This window comes from Urocitellus parryii, chromosome 3, assembly GCF_045843805.1.
Source record: "Urocitellus parryii isolate mUroPar1 chromosome 3, mUroPar1.hap1, whole genome shotgun sequence".
In the NCBI taxonomy this organism is placed as follows: Eukaryota; Metazoa; Chordata; class Mammalia; order Rodentia; family Sciuridae; genus Urocitellus; species Urocitellus parryii.
This window is the reverse complement of record NC_135533.1, coordinates 219894240-219914143: the sequence shown is the minus strand read 5'-3', so window position 1 is coordinate 219914143 and position 19904 is coordinate 219894240. Positions and strand designations below refer to the sequence as shown.

General features: G+C 60.6%; 2 protein-coding genes across 4 annotated transcripts; one reads left to right on the top strand and one right to left on the bottom strand.

Moving 5' to 3' along the window:
- The first annotated feature begins 5137 nt into the window (after nt 1–5137).
- Nucleotides 5138–8030, top strand: Fgf22 (fibroblast growth factor 22). 2 transcript variants are annotated; one of them, XM_026414014.2, is made up of 3 exons: nt 5138–5351; nt 7003–7106; nt 7201–8030. In XM_026414014.2, exons 1-3 carry the CDS (start codon nt 5138–5140, stop codon nt 7399–7401), a joined length of 519 nt encoding a protein of 172 aa, XP_026269799.1. In that variant the 3' UTR covers nt 7402–8030. The 2 variants fall into 2 exon arrangements, with proteins under 2 accessions (XP_026269799.1, XP_026269800.1); XM_026414015.2 differs by having other exon boundaries at nt 7178–7427.
- A 969-nt stretch (nt 8031–8999) lies between these two features.
- Rnf126 (ring finger protein 126) lies at nt 9000–17355 on the bottom strand. Of its 2 annotated transcripts, none has more exons than XM_026413949.2 (9): nt 17243–17355; nt 12356–12414; nt 11890–11953; nt 11151–11395; nt 10589–10657; nt 10451–10520; nt 9954–10047; nt 9741–9856; nt 9000–9663 (listed from the first exon to the last, which is right to left on the bottom strand). In XM_026413949.2, exons 1-9 carry the CDS (start codon nt 17315–17317, stop codon nt 9514–9516), a joined length of 942 nt encoding a protein of 313 aa, XP_026269734.2. In that variant the 5' UTR covers nt 17318–17355; the 3' UTR covers nt 9000–9513. The 2 variants fall into 2 exon arrangements, with proteins under 2 accessions (XP_026269734.2, XP_026269735.2); XM_026413950.2 differs by having other exon boundaries at nt 11232–11395.
- Between the last annotated feature and the right edge of the window lie 2549 nt (nt 17356–19904).

The following is a 19904-nucleotide window of genomic DNA, read 5'->3' as shown; positions in this document are numbered from 1 at the left end:
GAGACATTGGCACTTGGTATTTGGCAGAGCACACAGTGTCTTTTTATTTATTTTTGTGTGTGCTGAGGATTGAACCTAGTGCCTCACACATAGGAGGCAAGCACGTTACCACTGAGCTACAGCCTCAGCCCCCAGACAGGTCTCTAGAATTGCCCAGACTGCCCACGGATTTGTGATCCTCCAGAGTCCGTGGAACCACAAGCTTGCGTACCGCACCCTGGCTTTTTTTTTCTTTTTTGCAAGTTTAATAAATAATGAGGACAGTGTTCTACAATTTATAGATGCCTGTCCATCTGCATTTATCCGGTGAGGACTTTGGGGCGCCATTATTAGTATCCCCAGTTTATTTTTGTGGAAGCTGAGGTTCTCGGAGGCTGATCAGGTGGCTCTAGGATGCATAGCATGAACATTAGGGAGACTGAAAAGAAAGTCCAGATCTATCAGACTCCCAGTTGAAAAGCTGAGGGGCAGCTTGGGCATCGTGTTTCCTGGATATTTCCTTTATTTAATTTTTAGTTGTAGTTGAACACAGTACTTTTATTTTATTTATTTATTTTCATGTGCTGAGGATTGAACCCAGGGCCTCGTGCGTGCTAGACAGGCGCTCTACCCCTGAGCCACAACCCCAGCCCTCCTGGATATTTTCAAACTCATCCATTCCCTCCAGCCTCAGTTGACCCACTAGTCCCCAAGCCCCCAAAGACAGGAGCAGACTGGGTGTGGTGGCACATAGTTAGGAGGCTGAGGCAGGAGGATTGCGCTGGAAATACCAAGCCCAGAAGTAGGTGGCCAAGGCAAACTTCACTTTTGCCAGAAGTGCACCTGGATGGGTAGGCTGCCTGCTGTGTCCCTAACTGAGCAGTCCCCCTGGTCCTGATAGGAGGAACTGGGGTTTACAATCTACACAATGGCCTAATTTGAAAATTGGGGAGTACAAATAGAAGGGCTGTAGTTAAAATAACTACAAGTGGATCTTACATCCCAATTAAGGCTAAATACCATATTATGAAAATGGACCACAAAACTTCCTCACTATTTCTCACAATTGCAAGTTCAAGGCCAGTCTGAGCAACTTAGGGAGGCTCTAAACAGCTTAGATCCTTTCTCAAAATAAAAATAACACAGACTGGGAATGTACTCAGTGGTGAGGCACCCCTGGGCTGCATGCCAGGTCCAGGAAAGAGTGGAGCAGGAAGGATGGATTAAAGGAGATGCCTTGTGGAGCCTGGGTTCAGCCCCAGCCTCTCCAGGTGATCCTCTCAGGCTAGGAAGGGCCAAAGCTTTTGTCCAGTTGGGGAAACTGAGGCCCAGAGAGTGGAGCCAGCAACAGGGTCCCGCTAGCTGTGAAGACTAGGGAAGCCAGGTTCCAGGCTGCTGTCCACTGGGCCCTGAGACAGGAGCCTGCTGAGGTGGGAGGAGCAGAGCAGAGTGACATTAAAGGCAGCCCTGGAGGAGGCTCAATCTGTGTGGCCAGTAAGACACCAAAAAGAACAAAGAAAAAGGTGAGACTCCAGGGCTGAAGGAGGTGACAACACTGAGACACTAGCAAGGCCAGCCTCCAGAGGCCCCTCCTGCTGCCTGGAGCTTGGCTTCCCCATAGCTGGGGCAAGGCTGTCCCTGGCTGGAAGGGCGGGCCCCGTGAGGATGGCAGCCTCTGGAGGCCACATTCCAGCCACCCTGCCCACGCAGGCCTGGCCACAATGACACCACGGGTGGGGAATGTTTTCTGCAGACAGCAGCATCCTCCCTGACCCATCCCGGCTCACCAGGGGGCCCAGGGCTGTGACCTCAGACCCTGCCTACTCCTGGGGTCACCTTCCTAATGCCCCAGGGTGGCCGAGTCAGCAGGACCTGCTCCCCTAGACCAGGGACACCTTGCATCCTACAGTCTGGCAGAGCCAGGGACCTGGGTGGAAGACAAGATTTCCAAGTTCTTTTTTTATTTTATTTTATTTTTATTTTTCAATGTAGTCGGACACAACACCTTTATTTTATTTATTTTATCTTTATATTGGCGCTGAGGATGGAACCCAGGGCCTTGCACGTGCTAGGTGAGTGCTCTACGGCGGAGCCCCCACCCAGCCCCAAGGTTTCCAAGTTCTTTCTCCCTTCCTGCTGCCTCAGAGTCCTCTTTGATTGGATGGGACACCAGACTCTCAAGGCAGCATGACCCTGGGAGCAGGCTCCTGGGTCCCAGCAGTCCCTGCACAGAGCTCCTGGTAACATGCTCAGGAAACTCCCTCAGGGCCCACCTGTGTGTGACACGGCTCCCACTGGGCTCCTCTGGCCTGCAAGGCCCGCGTTGTTCCTCTCAGGGTGTTTCTTTATGATTGATTGTGAGGGTGTCTGTAGAGGGCAATGGATTTCCACTTCTTGATGGTATCAAGCTTCCTTGTAAAAACTTAAGCAAGAAAAATGCTAATGACACAAAGACTAGTGGAGACAGATGCAGTGACACAGGGAACACAGCATGGGGCCAAGTGTGGGGTGTTCTGTGACACATCAGAGGTGTCCACGTGGGGAAGACAGACCCCGCATCGCCCGCCAGGTCACGTGTGTCTGTGAGGCATGCACACCTGAGGCTCAGTGTACACGTCCAGCCCACAGGTCAATCTGTTTTCTCAAAAGGAAAACCAGGTGTTCCGGAGGACAGTAACAGGACAGGATACTGTTAGGGTCAGCCCCAAAGCCCTCTGGTGCAGTATCTTGTCATTCTCATTCCTCAAACCACCTGCTGTCCTACCTGTCCTGGAAGGCCACATTGGTGGGCTCCTGCACATCTGGCTGCTTTAACTCAGCATTGTTTGAGATTGACACCTGCTGTGTACTTTTGTGTGTGTGTGTGTGGCTGTGTAGTGTTCCACAGTGTGAATTTATGAGGATGTCTTTCACATTCTCCTGCTGATAGAGAGCAAAAGGAATATATAGAACAGAGGAATTCAGAAGTACAGTTTGCACATATTAATTGTACTAATCTCACAACTTTTCTGTAAGCTCAAAGTCTTTCAAAAATTCACAATGGAGCTGGGCACACTTACAATCCCAGCAGCCCAGGAGGCTGAGGCAGGAGTATCTTGGGTTCAAAGACAGCCTCAGCAATGGCAAGGCACTGAGCAATTCAGTGAGATCCTGTCTCTAAATAAAATACAAAACAGGGCTGTGGATGTGGCTCAGTGGTTGAGTGTCCCTGAGTTCAATACCCAGTATTCCTCTTGGAAAGAAAGAAAGAGAGAGAGAGAGAAAGGAAGGGGCTGGGGATGTGGCTCAAGCGGTAGCGCGCTCGCCTGGCATGCGTGTGGCCCGGGTTCGATTCTCAGCACCACATACAAAGAAAGATGATGTGTCTGCCGATAAATAATAAATATTAAAATTCTCTCTCTCTCTCACTCTCTCTTTAAAAAAAAAAAAGGAAGGAACGAACTAACTAACTAACTAACATACAATGGAGCTGGGAGCAGTGGCATGCAGTGGCTTAGGAGGCTGAGGCAAGACCCTGTCTCTGATTAAAGTATAAAAAAGAACTGCGATGTGGGTCAGTGGTTAAGTGCTTCTGGGTTCAATCCCTGGTACCAAAACAAAACAAAGCCACACAGTATGTAACTCCATTAACAGAAAATGTCCAGGACAGGAGAGTCCAGAGACAGGAGGGGGACTCCAGGTGGATGGGCATTGGATTCCTCTGTGGGGTGGTGGAATGTTCTTGAATTAGTGGGTCTGGTTGCACAACTGCGAGTGCGCTACTAATGCTGAACTGTGCACTTCACGTGGGCGATTTGTATGGCAGGCAGAATACATTCAGTCAAGCTGCTATTAAACCACGTAAGTCAGACTCCTGGGTGAAGTGGCCTCCCAGGTGAGCGCTGGTCCTCCGGAGGGGAGGGGCCCGGAGGACATCCTGGTGGGGGCAGGGCCCTGGGGAGGAAAGGGAAGCTTCTTTATTCAGCATGGAGTGCTGCATCCTCTGCCACCATTGGAATCACCTGCTGGTTCTTTCAGATGTCCCTTGCTGGCCATTTTTCAGGGGAGCCAGGTGGGGTGAGGTGACAACCCCAGGTCATGCAGGTCTGGTGTCAGGATTTGAATGTGGGGAGCAGGGCCAGGCTGCATCTAGCGTGGAGGCACCTGGCCCTACCCACCCTGGGGCTGGAGACCCGGCTGGCCCCACCCACTGCGGACCCGCCCAGGGCCGGAAGAGTCGGGGGAACCCCTGAGCCGCCAGACCGGTCTCCCGTCCAGAGGGCTCCCCAGAGGGCGGCTGCTCACAGGTCTCCACCTTAGAGCTATTTTAAGGTGCCGCCTGGGGTCAGGAGGAAAGCCAGGGGTGTTGGGAGCAGTGGGCAGAACTGGGATCTGGGCATGTGCTCCCGAGGGCTGCGGGGAGGTCGCTGCGCTGGGGGCCTGTCCGGGGCACCTCTTGGCTCTGAGCCTGTGGAGCCACTGTGCGCACCTCGGAGCCCCGGGTGCGGGCGGGCTGATGAGGGTGGGTGCTGGCTGGCGAGCTGGGGTGGCCTGCGTGGGGCTCGGGTGTGGCCATAAGCGGGAGCCCGCGTGGGTGAGCAGCCGCCCATTCCTGCCACCTCAGACGTGCCACAACCTCTGGGGGGTCATCCGGCCCTCTCGGCTGACCACGGACTGGCCCGCTGGTCCCAACTCCTGGGGCTGCTGCCCACCTGCAGCCCTCCCTCCCTATCCCACAGAGAAGCCCCTGCTGCCCCTTTCAGGAAGCTGGAGAGAAGAGTCCACCTGGGGGTGCCCCTCTGACTCGGTCTCTGCCCGCGCACCTCCCGGTCTCTGCCTGTCCCTGTCGCTGTTTCTTAGTCTCTCCTGGTCTGTCTCTCTCAGTAACTGTCTCTCAGCCTCTGTCTCTCCCTGAGCTCTGTCTCTGGTCGCTCGGGTCTCTGTACCGGCCTCGCACCCTGGAGATCAACGCAGGCACCTGAGGCCGCGAGTCGTGGGCGGGGCCTGCCCTCTCACAGGCGCCCATTGGCTGACTGCCGGGCTGTGCCCGCCCAGAGGCAGACATGGGCCCCACCTCTCGACTGCCATTGGCCAACGCGAGTCCCGCCCCCGTCCCCCTGCGAAGCCAGGTCGAGCCGCGGACTCCGGAGACTAGAGCCGGCGGTGAGCGGAGTGGGCCATGCGCCGCCGCCTCTGGCTTGGCCTGGCCTGGCTGCTGCTGGCGCGTGCGCCCAGTGCTGCGGGGACTCCGAGCGCGCCCAGGAGGCCGCGCAGCTACCCGCACCTGGAAGGCGACGTGCGCTGGAGGCGCCTATTCTCCTCCACCCAATTCTTCTTGCGCGTGGACCCCGGCGGCCGGGTGCTGGGCACCCGCTGGCGCCACGGCCAGGACAGTAAGTGCGCTGGGGCAGCAGGCCGGAGAGGGCGGCGGGGGCACAGTATTGACAAAGGGTGCGCTGACCAAGTCATTCCCTAGCTCGGGCCTGTTTCCTCTGCCCTAAGGTGGGTGCAACCCACTGGGTAAGAGGGAGGGTGGGGCACTCAAGGCTCCTGGCTTCCTGCAGACAAGGGTCTGAACGGTATAGTTCTGAGAGGGGGGTCGCCAGAGTACAGGAGGGAAATGGGCAGCAGGGAGGGTTGCAGTGGTCCAGCTGGGTCAGGGGGTGGACACTCAACTCTGGGCTCCTGACACTGAAGTCAGTACCTATGTTGATGTGACTCCTGTGACAGGTGAAAGAACCCAGGCTACAGAGGGTCCCACCAAGCAGGGGAGGTGGAGCTGAGGCTCACAGTGACAGGAAGCCCCACTGCCTCTGCTTTTGGGCTGTGGCCTCTGGGCCCTGCTCAGCAAGTGTGAAATATGTACAGCAGGAGGAGAGGCCGGGCACAGAAGAGACTGGGCACCGGGAGACCAGGGGTCACTTCACACAGCCGCCCGGTCTGGGCAGGGGGCAAGCTGGTCACTGGCACCTGAATCACCACATCAGGATACATAATCACCCCTGCCGTTCACGGAGGCTTTCATCTGGGGCTCCAAGGCCCTGAGGCAGCACGCGGGGAGGGCAATGACAGGGGACTGGCCAGGCAGGTCCATCCATGGTAGCATGGCCAGGCGGGGTGGCCTCAGGCTGGCGGAGAGAGCTGGCTCTGCCAGGCGACCTGGAGTGGGCACTGCTTCCCTTGAGCGTCTGCCCCATCTGGACAGGGGTGGGGTGATGGAGGACAGGTGGCTCTGTGAACGGGCTCTTCTTCCTGAATTGGAGGTTACTGATGGCACCGCAGTGCACTGTGGCATGAGGGTCCCTGCCCTCACAGCGGGCCATGCGGGTCAGGAGGGGGTCTGGCGGCCTCTCTGGGAAGGTGGTGAGCCTTGGATGGTGACCAGGAGCTGACCATGCACATGGGCTGTGCACCTGGCCCTGGAGGGCGAGTGGCGTGGCAGTGGAGGTGGTACTGCCACCTCACAGGCTTTGGCCTCCATGTCCAGAACAACAGCTGGAGGGCAGCGCCTGGAGTCGGCCCTTGGCACCATGCCCAGGCACAGTGGGAGGGTCCTCGCTGTGCCTCTACTGGACGGGGCTGCACTCATGGTGCAGGCCCTGTCCAGTGACCCACTGACAGGCTGCTGTGGTGGCCCCTCTGGGGAGTCAGTGCAGGCAGCACCTCTGTCCAGGGCTGCCAGGGCAGCAGCGGGCTCCCTGGAACAGGGCAGGAAGTGCGCCTGCGGAGAGGGAGCCAGGCCTCTGTGGCTCTACGGGGCCTAGCTGCCCTTCTGGCCCTCAGCAGTTGGCCAAGGGCTGCCCGATCGCGAGCTGCTGCAAGCACATACAGACCCAAGGAGTCCTGGGTGGCTCAAGCCGAGCCTGGTTCCCAGCCTTGTGCCTGAGCTGAAGGACATGGACAGGGATGCCCGGCTCCTGAGCAGCCTGCCCGGGCAGGTGCACAGTAGGGGTGCAGATGAGTGGAGGATGAGGCAGGCCTACGTGGAGAGATGGTTAGTGGGAGTGGAAGCTGGTGGTGGCCCTGACCAGCCCCTCTGCGCAGGTGTTGTGGAGATCCGCTCTGTCCACGTGGGCACCGTGGCCATCAAGGCTGTGCATTCAGGCTTCTACGTGGCCATGAGCCGTCAGGGCCACCTCTATGGGTCGGTGAGTACCGGGTGGTGGTGGGCAGGGGTGGGCAGAGGGCAGCGTCAGCTGGCCTCACGCACCGCCCTCAGCGGGTCTGCCGTGTCGACTGCAGGTTCCTGGAGCGCATCGAGGAGAACGGCTACAACACCTACGCCTCACTCCGCTGGCGCCACCGGGGCCGGCCCATGTTCCTGGCACTGGACGGACGGGGGGCTCCCCGGCAAGGCATGCGCACACGGCGGCATCACCTGTCCACCCACTTCCTGCCCGTCCTGGTCTCCTGAAGCCCTTTGAGGTCTCAAGGGCCTGCTGACAGACCTGGAGGCTGGGGCAGGAAGGAGGGCCCCAGGACACCTGAGACAGGTGGCAGGGGCCAGGCTGCAGGGCGTTCGGCTCGCTCATCCTGAGCCTTAACTGGGTGCCTACTGGGGGGCCTCACTGGGTCCCCCAGGCTGGGGGAGGCAGATGGCAAGCTGGGTCCACGGCCCAGCACGAGGAGGAGCACGTCCAGGATGAAGGCACGCCCAGGCCAGGCTGAGGAGGAGTGCCCGGATGGGAGCTGGCAAGGGCAAAGGCTGAGGGGTGCACGGGGCGGCTGTGGGCAGCAAGGAGGGGCAGGCCTGCAGGGCCCAGTGCAGTGTGCGTGGGATGGTCGCCCCGCCACCAGGCGGCCGTGCTGCCAGAACAGCAGCCCAGACATCCAGGCCTCACCCCCAGGGCCTGTGGACATGGCACTTCCCAGGGCAAGGGGCTCTGGGGGGGATCAGGGGAGGAGACCCCTGAGTGGGGCCACCCAGGGGTCCTCCTGAGAAGAGGCAGGAGGGCCAAAGTCAGAGGCCCTGGAAGAGGCTGCGCGCTGGCTCTGGGCTGGAGGAGGGGGAGGGGGACTGTCCCTGGGCCTCAGGAGGATCTAGTCCTGCCACGCCTGGGTTTAGCCGGGGCAGCCCACATTGGCTGCCACCCAGAACTGTTTGACAATAAACGTCTCAGCCCATCAGATGCTGTCGTGTGTCACAGCAGCAGGACACACACAGATGCCATCATCCCAGCCTCCTGCCTCTTGGGATGGGTAGGGGCTGCCAAGGGGCTTTGGATCTTCGCCCTCCACTGATGGGCCCTGGGGACGGCACACCCTGCAGCCAGTCCTCACTGTGTTCCTCCTGGCTGGGCATGGGACCGGAACTGCCTACACAGGTGGCAGCTTCGGCCACCAGAGGCGACAGCATTCAGGAGCTAAGCCTCGGGTCCCCACAGGCTGCGCAACTCAAAGCTCCCAGGAGCGAGCCTAGCTGTGGAGCTGCCCCCCACCAGGGCAGATGGTGGCCTGGGTCTGCACTGGCTGCCAGCACAGGGTGCTCCAGGACCAGAGCTCCGTCTCATCCACAAGGCCCCATGTGCCTCCAGGTAGGGGTTGACTGTGGGCTGCTTCTGCCAGCCTCCCTCCTCCGCGCTGCCACGGCATCCACCAGGTCGGGCCACCGTGGTGTCCTTCCAGTCACAGAAGCCCAGAAAGCACCCAGCAGGCATGGGGCAGGCGAAGCCCTCGACTGTCCACGCTCCCGGGTACTGGGGCCTTGGGGTCATGGGACTCCAGGGCACTCCACCACCTGGGCAGCAGAGGCTGCTCTACAGGCCACACTGGCTGCCCAGTGCCATGGATGGTCCTGAGGACGCACACCTGAGGGCTGGGAACAGAGGCCCTGCCTGACTTCCTGGAGCACTGGTTCCAGTTACACAGTTCTGCCACCAAATGCCACTTGGCCCTTCTGGACCACTCCACTCGATGTCCAAGGCCTGCTCTGTGGTCAGGAGGCGTGCAGCCCCTGGGCTCCCGGGGGAGGCACCCTTGCCCTGCCAGCCGCTCAGGCCCTCTGGACACACAGGCGCGAAGGAAAACGCCGAGCCACCGGCTCCTCTTTCAAGTAGGTGTATTTTAAATAGCTTTCAAGATACACATATTTTTTCCCTTTAAAAAACGTCTGTTAGAGCAGTTTTGTTCCTGGTTCTGCTGGTCACCCTTGTGGTCCCGAGGCCGGCGCTCGCTGTGCGGTCCGAGGCCCCGTGGCCCGTCCAGGTGGCACACGCGGCCCTGGCGGAGCAGCTGCACAGATCATGCGTGGCCGCGCGAGAGCTAAAACGTCCATTTATTTCAAAGCAGTAATAATTTAAAATCATAAAAACCTTTCCACCGTTGAACGTTTGGAGGGTGAGGTTAGAGATGGGACAGAAGGCTGGTGCCCTGCAGGGGACATGTGGCCCACACCCCTCCGTGCAGGGAGCAGCTGGGCACGGATGTCCCTCCAGGGCTGCGTGGCCGGGGCTGGCTGGGCTCTGGTCCCCTGGAGAGCCGGGTCCCCGAGCCTGGCGCGCAGCCTGGGGCCTGCCGGAGCTGCGCAGCGGCCTGGGAGCTGGAGCTGGCGCCAGCTCAGGAGTTGCTCGTGGCGTTCTCGTTGCTGGGCGAGGAGGAGGACGAGGACGAGGAGGAGGAGGAGAAGCTCACCCCAGTCAGGCCCGGGGGGTTGGTGGCCGTGTTCTGTCCGGTGAGGCTCTTGCGGCAGACAGGGCAGCTGTCGTGCTTTGTGGGGACAGAGGTGAGGCGGGGAGTTAGAGGCTGGCGCCCCCAGGGCGGGCGCGGGCAGCGGGTGGGCTCACCTGCTCCAGCCAGGGCACGATGCAGCCGTTGTGGAACAGGTGGTTGCAGGGCAGCTGCCGCACACTCTCACCCAGCGCGTAGTCGTCCTTGCACACGGGGCACTCAAGCCCAGAGCCTGTGGGACAGGCAGGGCCAGGTGGGTCCAGGCCCCCATGGGCCCCGCCCCAGCAGGAGCACCTAGGCCCTGGGCACCAAGGCCAAGAAGAGCATACCTACGTGCTCCTCGGTGACGGGGACGGTGGGCAGGGCCTGGATCTTCTCCTTGTCTGCGGGAGGGGGGCCCGTGTTTTCAAACTGGTTGAGGAGCTGAAAGACAAGAAGTGAGTGCCAGGAGCTCCAAGGCCAGGCACCCCAGGGAGCAGGCACCCCCGCCCATGGGGCAAGGCTGGAGGACCTACAAGAGCATCAGGGTGTGGTCCCGGGCTGGCTGGGCCCCGGGTTCTGCCAGGGAGGTGGCTGTGCCCACTGCTGCCTCGACTACCTACTGGCTGCTCAGGGTCCCAGTCCACTCATAGTATGGGCAGTACCCAGGCAAGAAAGAAAGAGAGCGGGGCCCCCAGGGGAGATCTAGCACCTTGGTCCATGGGATGTCAGGCTGTAACAGGCAAGAGGTGAGATACAGGGACCTCCAGGGTGGTCTCTGCAAGAGGAGACCATGCCCTGCCTTCTCTGGATGAACCCTCAAATGCTGGGTGCAGTCACCCTGTACCTGCGTGATGATGGCATCCAGGCCGTTGGCCCCCCAGGCGTAGTCCATTGGGTTGGAGTGCAGGACGCCCCTGGGGGCGAGAGGCCAGGTCAGGAGGCCAGGGGTGGGCGGGTGTGCCCCCCACCCCCTGCTACTCACCAGGGGCCCAGGCCCAAGTTGGGGATGGTGGCCGGAGTGATGATGCCGTTGACCAACTGCTGGATGATCCTGGAAGAGAGGAGGCAGGTCACACACCCATGGGAGTCGGGCCTGTGCCAGCACCCAGAGATGACCCATCAGGCCTCAGGGGGAGAAAAAACACGAAAAGAACCCAGCACAGCCTCCTGCTGAGGTCCGGGGAGCGAGCCGTTCCATCCGCATTGCACGGTGGCCTGGGCAGCCCAGACGTGCTGTCACACAACTCCTCAAGCCGGGGCCAGCTGCAGCCCCAACCTGGCACGGTCCTGCCTCCAAAGTGCAGTGTGGGGCTCAACTCCCCTGGGGTGAGGAGAGCCAGACTTCTGGGAGGAGGGGCTGTCAGAAGGGCCAGGCCAGCCCTGCTCCTGCAACCGTGGACCCCCCGGACTGCAAGGCCAGGCCTTCTTTCACAGGAGCCTGGCAAGAAGCCCAGGCTTCAGCAGAACACATGCCTACGTCCAAGGGCCTGAACAACCCGTCTCGCTGAGCGGGGCCCTCTCTGGCCACCCCCAGGCCCCCTCACCCTTCCAGCGTGGGGACGCCTTCGTGCCGGCCGGTGGCCCGCCTGGCGGTGAGGCGGGCTCGGGGCTGCCGGGCGCCATACCGGTGCCGGGACTGGTGTTCTCTCTCCCTCCGGCTCTCAGGGTCCCTGCTGTCATCGGCCTGTGCCCCAGGAGGGAACGTGGGGATCTCAAAGCTGTCGTCAAAGATGCCGAAAGCAAACTGTCCGTAGCCCTGGGGCAGCGTGAACAGGTGCTGGTCCACGTTCTGGAGAGGGGAGCAGGACCTGAGCCTGCGTGGTCTGCTCAGGGCCCCACACACAGAGGCAAGGAGCCCTGGGACAGACAGGCAGATGAAAGGCAGGTACGACAGTGGGGCTGTCAAATCCACCTGGGTGGCCCAAGGACCCTGCCCACAGCCTCCAGGCCATCACCTTTCCATGTCCTCAAGGAGAGGCGGAGGACAGGCCCGTGCCCCTGCACCCGCTCACTGCCCACACCTAGCCCTTGTGGGGCCTGTCTCCGGGGGGCACGCACCTCCTGCAGGTGGGCCCATCCCAGGCATAGGGGCTCCATGAGCCAGGGAGGGTCCAGCCTGCTTAGAACTCACCCCAGCAGGCGGGACACAGGCAGACAGTGACGTGTGGACACCAGACTAAGCAGATCACGGATGCGAGAGGCAGGGGACCAGGAGCCAAGCTGGGTGGGCCAGTGGCAGAATGACAATAGCTGAAGCCCCAGGGACCTGGAATTCCCACTCACCTCAAACGGCTGCCGGCTCTGGTCAGCGGGGGCCGTGGAGGGAGCGGAACCGTTTTCTGTATTCCTGGGGAGAGAAGGTGCTTGTCGGCAGAAGCCAGCAGCCCTTGCCATCCCTGAGGGCACACAGCCATCCTCCTCGTCAGGAAAGAGGAGCACAGCACCAGAGGCACTGGCACCTCCCATCTAGGACTCCACCACGTGCTCAGGTGACAACAGTGCCCCAACCCCCGTCAGCTCACACCAGCTCCAGCATCAATCCGCCTTCTGTCCCCACCACAGCGAACGTGGGTGCCATCCCCATGAGGTGAGGGAGGCGGTGAGGTGGGCACACATACACTGACCAAGTGCCACGAGGCTATCGTCCCTTTGCCTTGAGGCGTGTGTCCTGAAAGTAAGGACCCCAGGCCTGGCAGGTGTGCGACCCCCCCCACTCTCCCAGGCACCACCACGAGCTGTGCTATGCTACCTGGTCTCTTCTGGAAGCTCCTCGATAAAACCAGACTCACACCTGGGGCAGATGTAATCCTGCAGGAGAGAGGAGCAAGAGTCACCATGAACGCCCTCCACCAGCAAAGCCACATTGCTAGAGCAAACGCAGGCTGCAGCCCTCAAGAGCCGCTCCTGGGAGGCCCAGGGATGTGTGTTCCTGCTGGCCACATAGCTGGCTGCAGCGAAAGACTCCCCCTATGGCCTCAATGACCCAAGCCACCTGTTGGATGCTCCTGGAGGCCAGGCCCAGGTTTTTCTGGTGGTCTCCTGTCCCGGAGTGACCCAGACTCAGCAGGTGTCCCAATGACAGAGGTCCTGGAGCCTCCTGGGAGAGGCACACTCAGACACAGGAGCTACAGACCCATAGTGGCACCCCAGCACTGGCAGCCAGGTGGGCAGCCTGCTGCGCTGGGGGCATAGATGATGCTGTGATGTCCTGGAAGGGAAGCCAAGGACCCACTCTGGGGATGGCAGGCTCTTGAGTCCCAAGACCAGGCTCATGGCTTCCTGTGACAAACCCCAGCCACACTCAGATCAGGCAGGCCCATGTCAGCTAAGGTGCCCTACAGTTCAAACAGGAAGACAAGTCTGTGGGCCTGGTGGCTCCCACACCTCCCAGACTTGGCCTGCCCCAGAGCTCTCTCAGGTCACTGCAGCCAGCCCACACCGTAGCCCTGGAAATCAGGCAACCTCCTCTTCTCGGCCAAGGATCACTTGTCACTGGGGCCATGCAGCCTGTGGGCATATGTCCCATAGGGTCCCCAGGCCACGGTGGCTGTACACTGTGCCTGCCACACTTTCCTATCAGACCCAAAGCCACCTCTGCAGGCTTGACCCAAGCTCCTCCCCATGACCTGTATCATCAGCCCTAGCCAAGACTGGCCAGCTGCCCCTTGTCCAGAGCAGCCAAGGTCCCAGCCAGAGGCAGCTTGTGCCCAGTTCTGACACCCTCCTAGCCCTGCACTGTCCATTCTGCCACAACTGCCTCCCTCTAAGTGTCCATCTGGACACCATTCTGCAGAGGCCACCCTCACCAGCCCTGCTGCTTGGCCATTTCTGTTCCTCACAAGCCTCTGTCAGGATGACGGACCCTGGCTCTGTGCCCACTTACTCCTCCCCTGGAGGTGGGGAGAGGGATAGGCACCAATCCTGCCCAGTGAAGATATGTACAACCATGTGTCCATGCCACATCCCTTCATTCAGGTAATGCTTGTACAATACACACACGGGAGCCCTCATCCAGGCACCACAGGGAAGCTGGGGAAACTGAGCCAAAGATGAGAGGGCCACAGTGCTGAATGCCTTTATGGGTCTCTGAGGAAGCCCACCACTCTGTTTCTCTTTTTATGTATTATTATTATTATTTTTTTTTTAAGCTGTCGATGTGCTGAGAATCGAATCCAGTGCCTCACGCATGCCAGGCAAGCGCTCTACCACTGAGTTATAACCCCGGCCCACACCACTACTCTTCCATGCAGGATAATAATGCAGACTTCTCAGCTGAGCATGGTGTGCATGGGGAGATGTGGACGCCCAACTCTCTCCATAGCCCCAGGGGTGCATGTGACACTCCTCCTGTCCTTTTCTTCTTAGACCTAGCAGGTGCCACCAAGACTCGCATCTGCATCATGTCCGTCTCACAGCATGTGTGAACCCTGCACCAAGGACACGAGGCTCTTGGTACAGACCAGAAGAACACCAGGAGAGCAAAGCTGCTGCTCAGCACAGATCTGCTGTGAGGGCTTTTGCACACCTGCAACTGCACTCAGGGCACCTGGTGGGATGGTGTCCACTGCACACAGGCCCCACAGGCACTGAAGCCCAGTGGCACCTAACTCCACCTTCCAGGATTCTCTGGCTGATCTACCACGACAGGCACCTTGCATGTGCCACTATACAGAAGGCTCAGGGTGTGGAGGCCCTGGGACTGCAGGGGTGGCTCTGCCCAGGACCCCAGGTCAAGTTGCCCTCCTGGGCACAAACAGAAGAGTGCTGATGTGGGCAGAACCCTGAAAGGAAAAATTCAGCCTACAGTTGTCCTACCCACCCCAGCCATGACTCCCTGGGCATCCCCGACGCTCCACCCACCACCAGGTGCTGGGCTTACAGAATACTGCTGGGAGGCAGTTTCCTCTACCCTCCCCCACAGAACCACCACAGGACACTGGACAGACACTGTGAAGGGGAACAGGAATCTCTACCACAGCTTACAGCACACAGCAGGGCACACTCAATAGGCCAATGGATGTTGGGCAGAAACAGATGCACACCTGGGGTGGGGAGAGAAGGGGACAGAGGCTCCCAGAGACTTCCAGAGTCCAAGAAGAGCCGTCAGTGACAATAACAGCTGCCCCCACTGCCCCTGGCTCACCCCTGGCCTTCCTTGTCTACCCATCCATCTCAGAGGCTGCATCACCCACTAGTTTACACCTCTAGGAGCAGCAGGCTTGTCCATGGGGTTGGGGAATGCCAGGTGGTCAGGCCTACACCACTTCCCCTCCCCAGGTGGCACAAAGAGACCCCAGGACTCTCACTAAAGAAAGTCCCTCCATTTACACCTGTCTGCCCTGGCTCGGGCCACAGGGTGCTGTGAGGGAGGGAGGCCAGAGAGGCCAGCACTGGGCAGGTGCCTGCCCACAGGGTGCTCCACATCCATGCCCTGTGTGTCATCCTGGGAGGAGTTTGGGCCTGTGTACCTGCCCTGGAGGCCTCCAGCTAGCCCGGCTGGTTCCTGCTCCCACCTGCCTCTCCACCTAAGCTGAGCAGTCCTGACGCCCAGATGCTCCCTGCACTGCCTCTCAGTCAGAGCCGAGCACCCGCCCACCTGTCTGCACAGTCCCCTCCACCAGGGACACGGGCCAGGTACTAGCCACCTGCATACATGCTCCTTGTCCCCTAACTCCAATTCACTGAACAGGCCAGGATGTTGAGAAGTGGTGTAGCTGACTCAGAGAAGCCCCCTAGAGCAGGCTCAAGGACCACAGCAGCTCAGGGGCTTGAGATGGTAACCTTATGACAGCAGCCCATCCCTGTCATCAGGAAGCAGACATTTCCTAACAACCAGCCAAGAGTCTGAGCCGCAGCAGACACCTCAGAACTGACTACAACGTGGACAAGCTCCTCTTTGGGGTGTCAGGGACAGGCTGGGACTTTCCCAGGTTGACAGACCCCTCCCAGGGCACCAGGTATGCCAGTCCCAGGACACAGCAGTTCTGCCACAGCCAGCTGGCCACTGATTGAGTCCCACCACAGCCCACAGGCAGGCATCCTCAAGACCAGTCACCACACCCGAGCCCACACCTCCTCCCCACTGTTACTGGTTCTGATGAAATTTTGCCAAGGTCTGATTTAGTGTCTGTCAGGCCCTGGGCCAGTCTATAAACCTGTAAGGTGAAAGACCACACTGGATTGCTGTGACTAGAGGAATGTCCTCACCACGTCTGGTGACAGTCAGAGGACGTCAGGGTCCTCCTTGCCCAAAGCCACAGTCAGGAAGCAGCCACACCATGTGGGCCCCAGGAAGCCCAGGAAGGCAGACCAAGAATACAGCTGGGTCAGGTCAGCTCCACACACTGCACCCACCCTGCCCCGGGCTCCATCCCCCAAGACAGGATCTGTCCTGGGTCCCGCAGCAGCAGCTACAAGGGACAGCACTGTCACTAAGCCAGGTCTGCACACTACCAAGCCACCAGTCCTGCCTGCCACAAACAGAAAGGCAGGGACAACGAAAGCTAGAGCTGGAACAAGACTCCAGGAAGATGGGATGGAAGAGAGGCAGCTCTCAGCTCGGGTCTGTGCCGTGCCCGTGCCGTGCCCAGACTTTACCTCCCTCTCCTTCTAGGGAGAGGGTAAGCCCCTGGCCTCCAGAAGCCCGCTGCCTCTCCCCCCTCCAGGGTCCCTCCCCTCAGGGAACTCCGAAGGCCCATTGGTCAGGGAGTACCACCCCCAGGAGGTAGGTGACCAGCAGGGTGGAGCTATGGCAGCTCCACAACCCTCGGCACCCAAGGCCCCTTCCCCTCAGAGACCCCTCAGCCCCCTGCACCTCCCCTACCCGGCTCCCTCTGAGTCGCTGGAGAGTGGGTAGGGCGCAAAGAGGAGGGCCACATGCCACTTCTCCGGGAGCCACCGCAGGCTTCAGTTTTCCCACCCGAAACGCAGAATGGCCACTTTCCCCACCAGCCTGGGCAGGGAGAGGGCGGACTGAAGCAGGAAGGCCTGCCCACCTACTGACTCCAAGGCCGGGCGACGCCGAGCCCGCCCGACACCCTGGTCCGAAGGAGCAGGAAGCGCCGCGGGCGCACCCAGGCCGGGCCCCTGGGGCGAGGGGGCGGCGCTCTCGGGGACCCTCGGCGCCCCGGCCCGAGGCTGACCTCGCCTCAAACACCTGCCACCGGCAGCTGCGGGACCCGGACGGCGCCTGGGTCCCAGTGGCCGGGCCCACGCGGCCAGCGCAGCGAGGCGCGCCCCCGCAGCCCGGCCACGCGCTCGGCGAACATCCCCCGGCGCCGCTCCGGGCCCGGCTCCCCACGGCGGCCGCCCAGGGCCCGCATCCTCCCGAGCCGGGGCCCGGCGCCCCCGCCTGCGGCTCCCCGCGGCGCTCCGCCTCCGGGCCTCGGGCTGCGCCGCAGAGCCGCACTTGCGGACCGGTGCCCGGGCTCCCGGCAGCGGCTGGGTCGCCCGCCCGCCGAGCCGCCGCGTCCCCGCCCCCGGAGCGGGGCTCAGGCCGCACCGCACGGGCCTCCGCGGAGAGGCCCCGCGCCGGCGCCGCCGGGCCTCGGTCTCCCCGCCGGGCCCGGCCCCCGCCCGCCGCGGCCTGCCCAGGCCCGCGCGTACCGGCCCGCCCGCCCGCCCGCCCGGGCCTCACCGGCAGGCGCGGCACGATCTCCACCGAGCAGCAGTGGCAGAAGTACCGTCCGGGCTGCGGCGACGCCTCGGCCATGGCCGCCGCCGCCTCCGCGCCGCCCGCCCCCCGCGCGGCGCCCGCCGCCGGCCGTTTGCTGCTCCCTCGCCGGCCGACGCGCCCGCGCACGCTCACGCACGGCACGCACACTCACGCACGGCGTGGAGCGGACCAGCGGCGCGGGAAGCGCGCGCGGCGGGTGGAGGCGCGGGCGACGGTGGCCGCTGAGGGGCAAACTAGGAACGGCTGTCAAATTTGACTCCGGACGGCGGGGGAGGAGCCAGACTGGAGGCTGCGGACGCGGTCAGGGGGCGGGGACTGAGTGGGGTGGGGCCGAGTCACCTTGGCAACCTGGGTCTCCCCTGGGGCAGGTCACTGCGGTACCCCTCTTCCTGCTTTTCCACCTCCTCCTGCCTTTTCTTCTCCACTCGCTCCTTTTCCTCCTCCTCCTCCTCTCGCTCTTTTTCTCCCTTTCCTCCTGCTCTTCCTCCTTCAGCTCCTCCTACTCTTCTCCTTCCTCCTGATCCTCCTCTATTCTCCCCTTCCCCCTGTTCTAACTCTTCCCCCTGTTTTTCCTCTTCCTCCTTCTTCTTCCTCCGCCTGCTCCTCCCCTTTCTTCCCCCTTGCCTCCTCCTTCACTCTCTCCCTCCTCCTGCTCTTGCTATTCCTCCTCCTAACCTGGGAAGGCACTGGACTCCCTCTGTACTTCTCTCCCATTTGCCCTTCTCCTCCAGATGCACCATTCCTCAGGCTGTGGCTGGACTTCTGCCTCTTCTCTCTCCAGTTTTCTGCTAAATGTCACAGAGTTTTCTGATGCCCAGAACAAGAGTAGCTCTTGTTCCCACCTGAGAACTGTGAGGTCCTGCTCCAGCAGAAGGACTTCTGTGTCTCCCTCCCAGCTGCACCCAGGCTGTGCTTGGCACCCAGTTGTGAATCCATTAACACTGGTGGAATGAATGCAGCCAGGGACACTCCTGGGTGGAAGGAGGACCCCTCCAAGCCTACCCATGGCCCATCCCTCAGTGTGACCCCTGGGACAGGAGACGCTGAGGTCCTGTTCCCACGATGCTCTTGGGGCCCAGGCCTCAGTGCCTCTGGGTACAGAGGAGCAGGAAACTTAATTTGGGAGGGGTCTCAAATTAATCAGCAGAGCTATGCCATCATCCACTGCAGGCCAGCCTAATGGTGGGTTTATTTCTCTATTCATGCACCAAAACAGTCATTGAGCACCTACTGCATACCAGACCTTATGTGTGCTGGATGCATGCAAACATTCCCAGCCCCATCAGGCTGGGACCTTAGGGTGACCCTTCCTCGGCATGGGGAGAAAAGGAGTGTTTCCTGGGTAGTTGTCTGGAACCCATGCACTGTCCCCCAGGAAGCACTCCTTTTCTCAGGTTTGAGGAATGAACAGGAGTTGGTTGAAGAGGGCATTGGATTTCCTGGTAACCCTCTTAACCACGCCTATAAAGGCAATTACAAGCTATTCCTGCGCTGACCCCCAGAGGGCGCACCGTTCCCGGGACTCCAGCTACCTCTCCAGGACCAAGGCTGGGATGTCTTAAGCTCCAAACCAGGCCTGGCCTGCCCGGCTCCAGGGTCATTTCACACCAGCACACATTAATCAGAAGTTTCTGAGGCCCTGCCCATGTGGCACCCTACAGTTGTGAGGCCTTCAGGCTGTGGGTCCCAATTCAGCTTCCACCAACCATCCCCTGGCTGCAGTTGAGCAAGTGGCTTGAGGTCCCTGAGCAGATGGCAGAGTCTGCCTGGAAGGGTCCTCCTTGGTCCTCAGGGGCCCTGTTGGGTGGTCAGAACCGGCCTTGGTGCAGCCTACCCTTCCCAGGTCCCTTCCCTTTCCTAGCTTCTCAGGGGCTCCCTGGGAGCTCCACCACATGGCCTCTGCAGCGCAGAGGAAGGACATCTCCCAACGTTTAGGGCCCATCCCATCACACATTCTGAAATGAATCAGTGGGAACACAAGTGCTGGAAAACTGAGGGTCCATTGTGCATCCCGCCTGGCATCGAATCCTCTCCAAGGCCCCAACAGGTGGAGACCCTAAGATCCCGCTGCACAAATGAGGGGGCAGCACTAGCTCAGGTCACCAGATGTATGGAACTGCCCCCGCCCCCAATTCCTGGCAAGTCAACCCTGGCCTGCCGCCTGGGACCCCGAAGTGGAGGCTCCTGCCGGCAGGTGCCCTCTGGTAACCAGCCAGCCTCCTAGTCAGGCCTCCCGGCTGCAGATGAGACAGGCTCCGAGGGATGGCGGGGGATTCCCAGGGCAGAGGTCTCCTGTCCTTCCGCAGCGTCCCCGTCCCCGCAGGGCCGGAACACCCCACCGTAGTTGAGAGTCTGCATTGTGACCTTTAATTACACAAGTTGAATGAAGTCTCTGTTTCCATTTTCACTTGTATTTGTAGCACTTATTGGCAAGTTTCTGATTTCTCATTTCATTCGTCTTTTTGTTTTTTACTTTGTTGAGACTTCAGTTTTGTGGTTTTTGCTTATTTTTAACTTGTTCGAGTGCTTTTTTGGCTTGTGGTTTGGGTCTGACTGTGGGTGCGTCTTCCCTGGGTGGGGTTTGGTGGTGGTTCGGCAGGGTTTCTGTTGGCTTTGTTTTTCT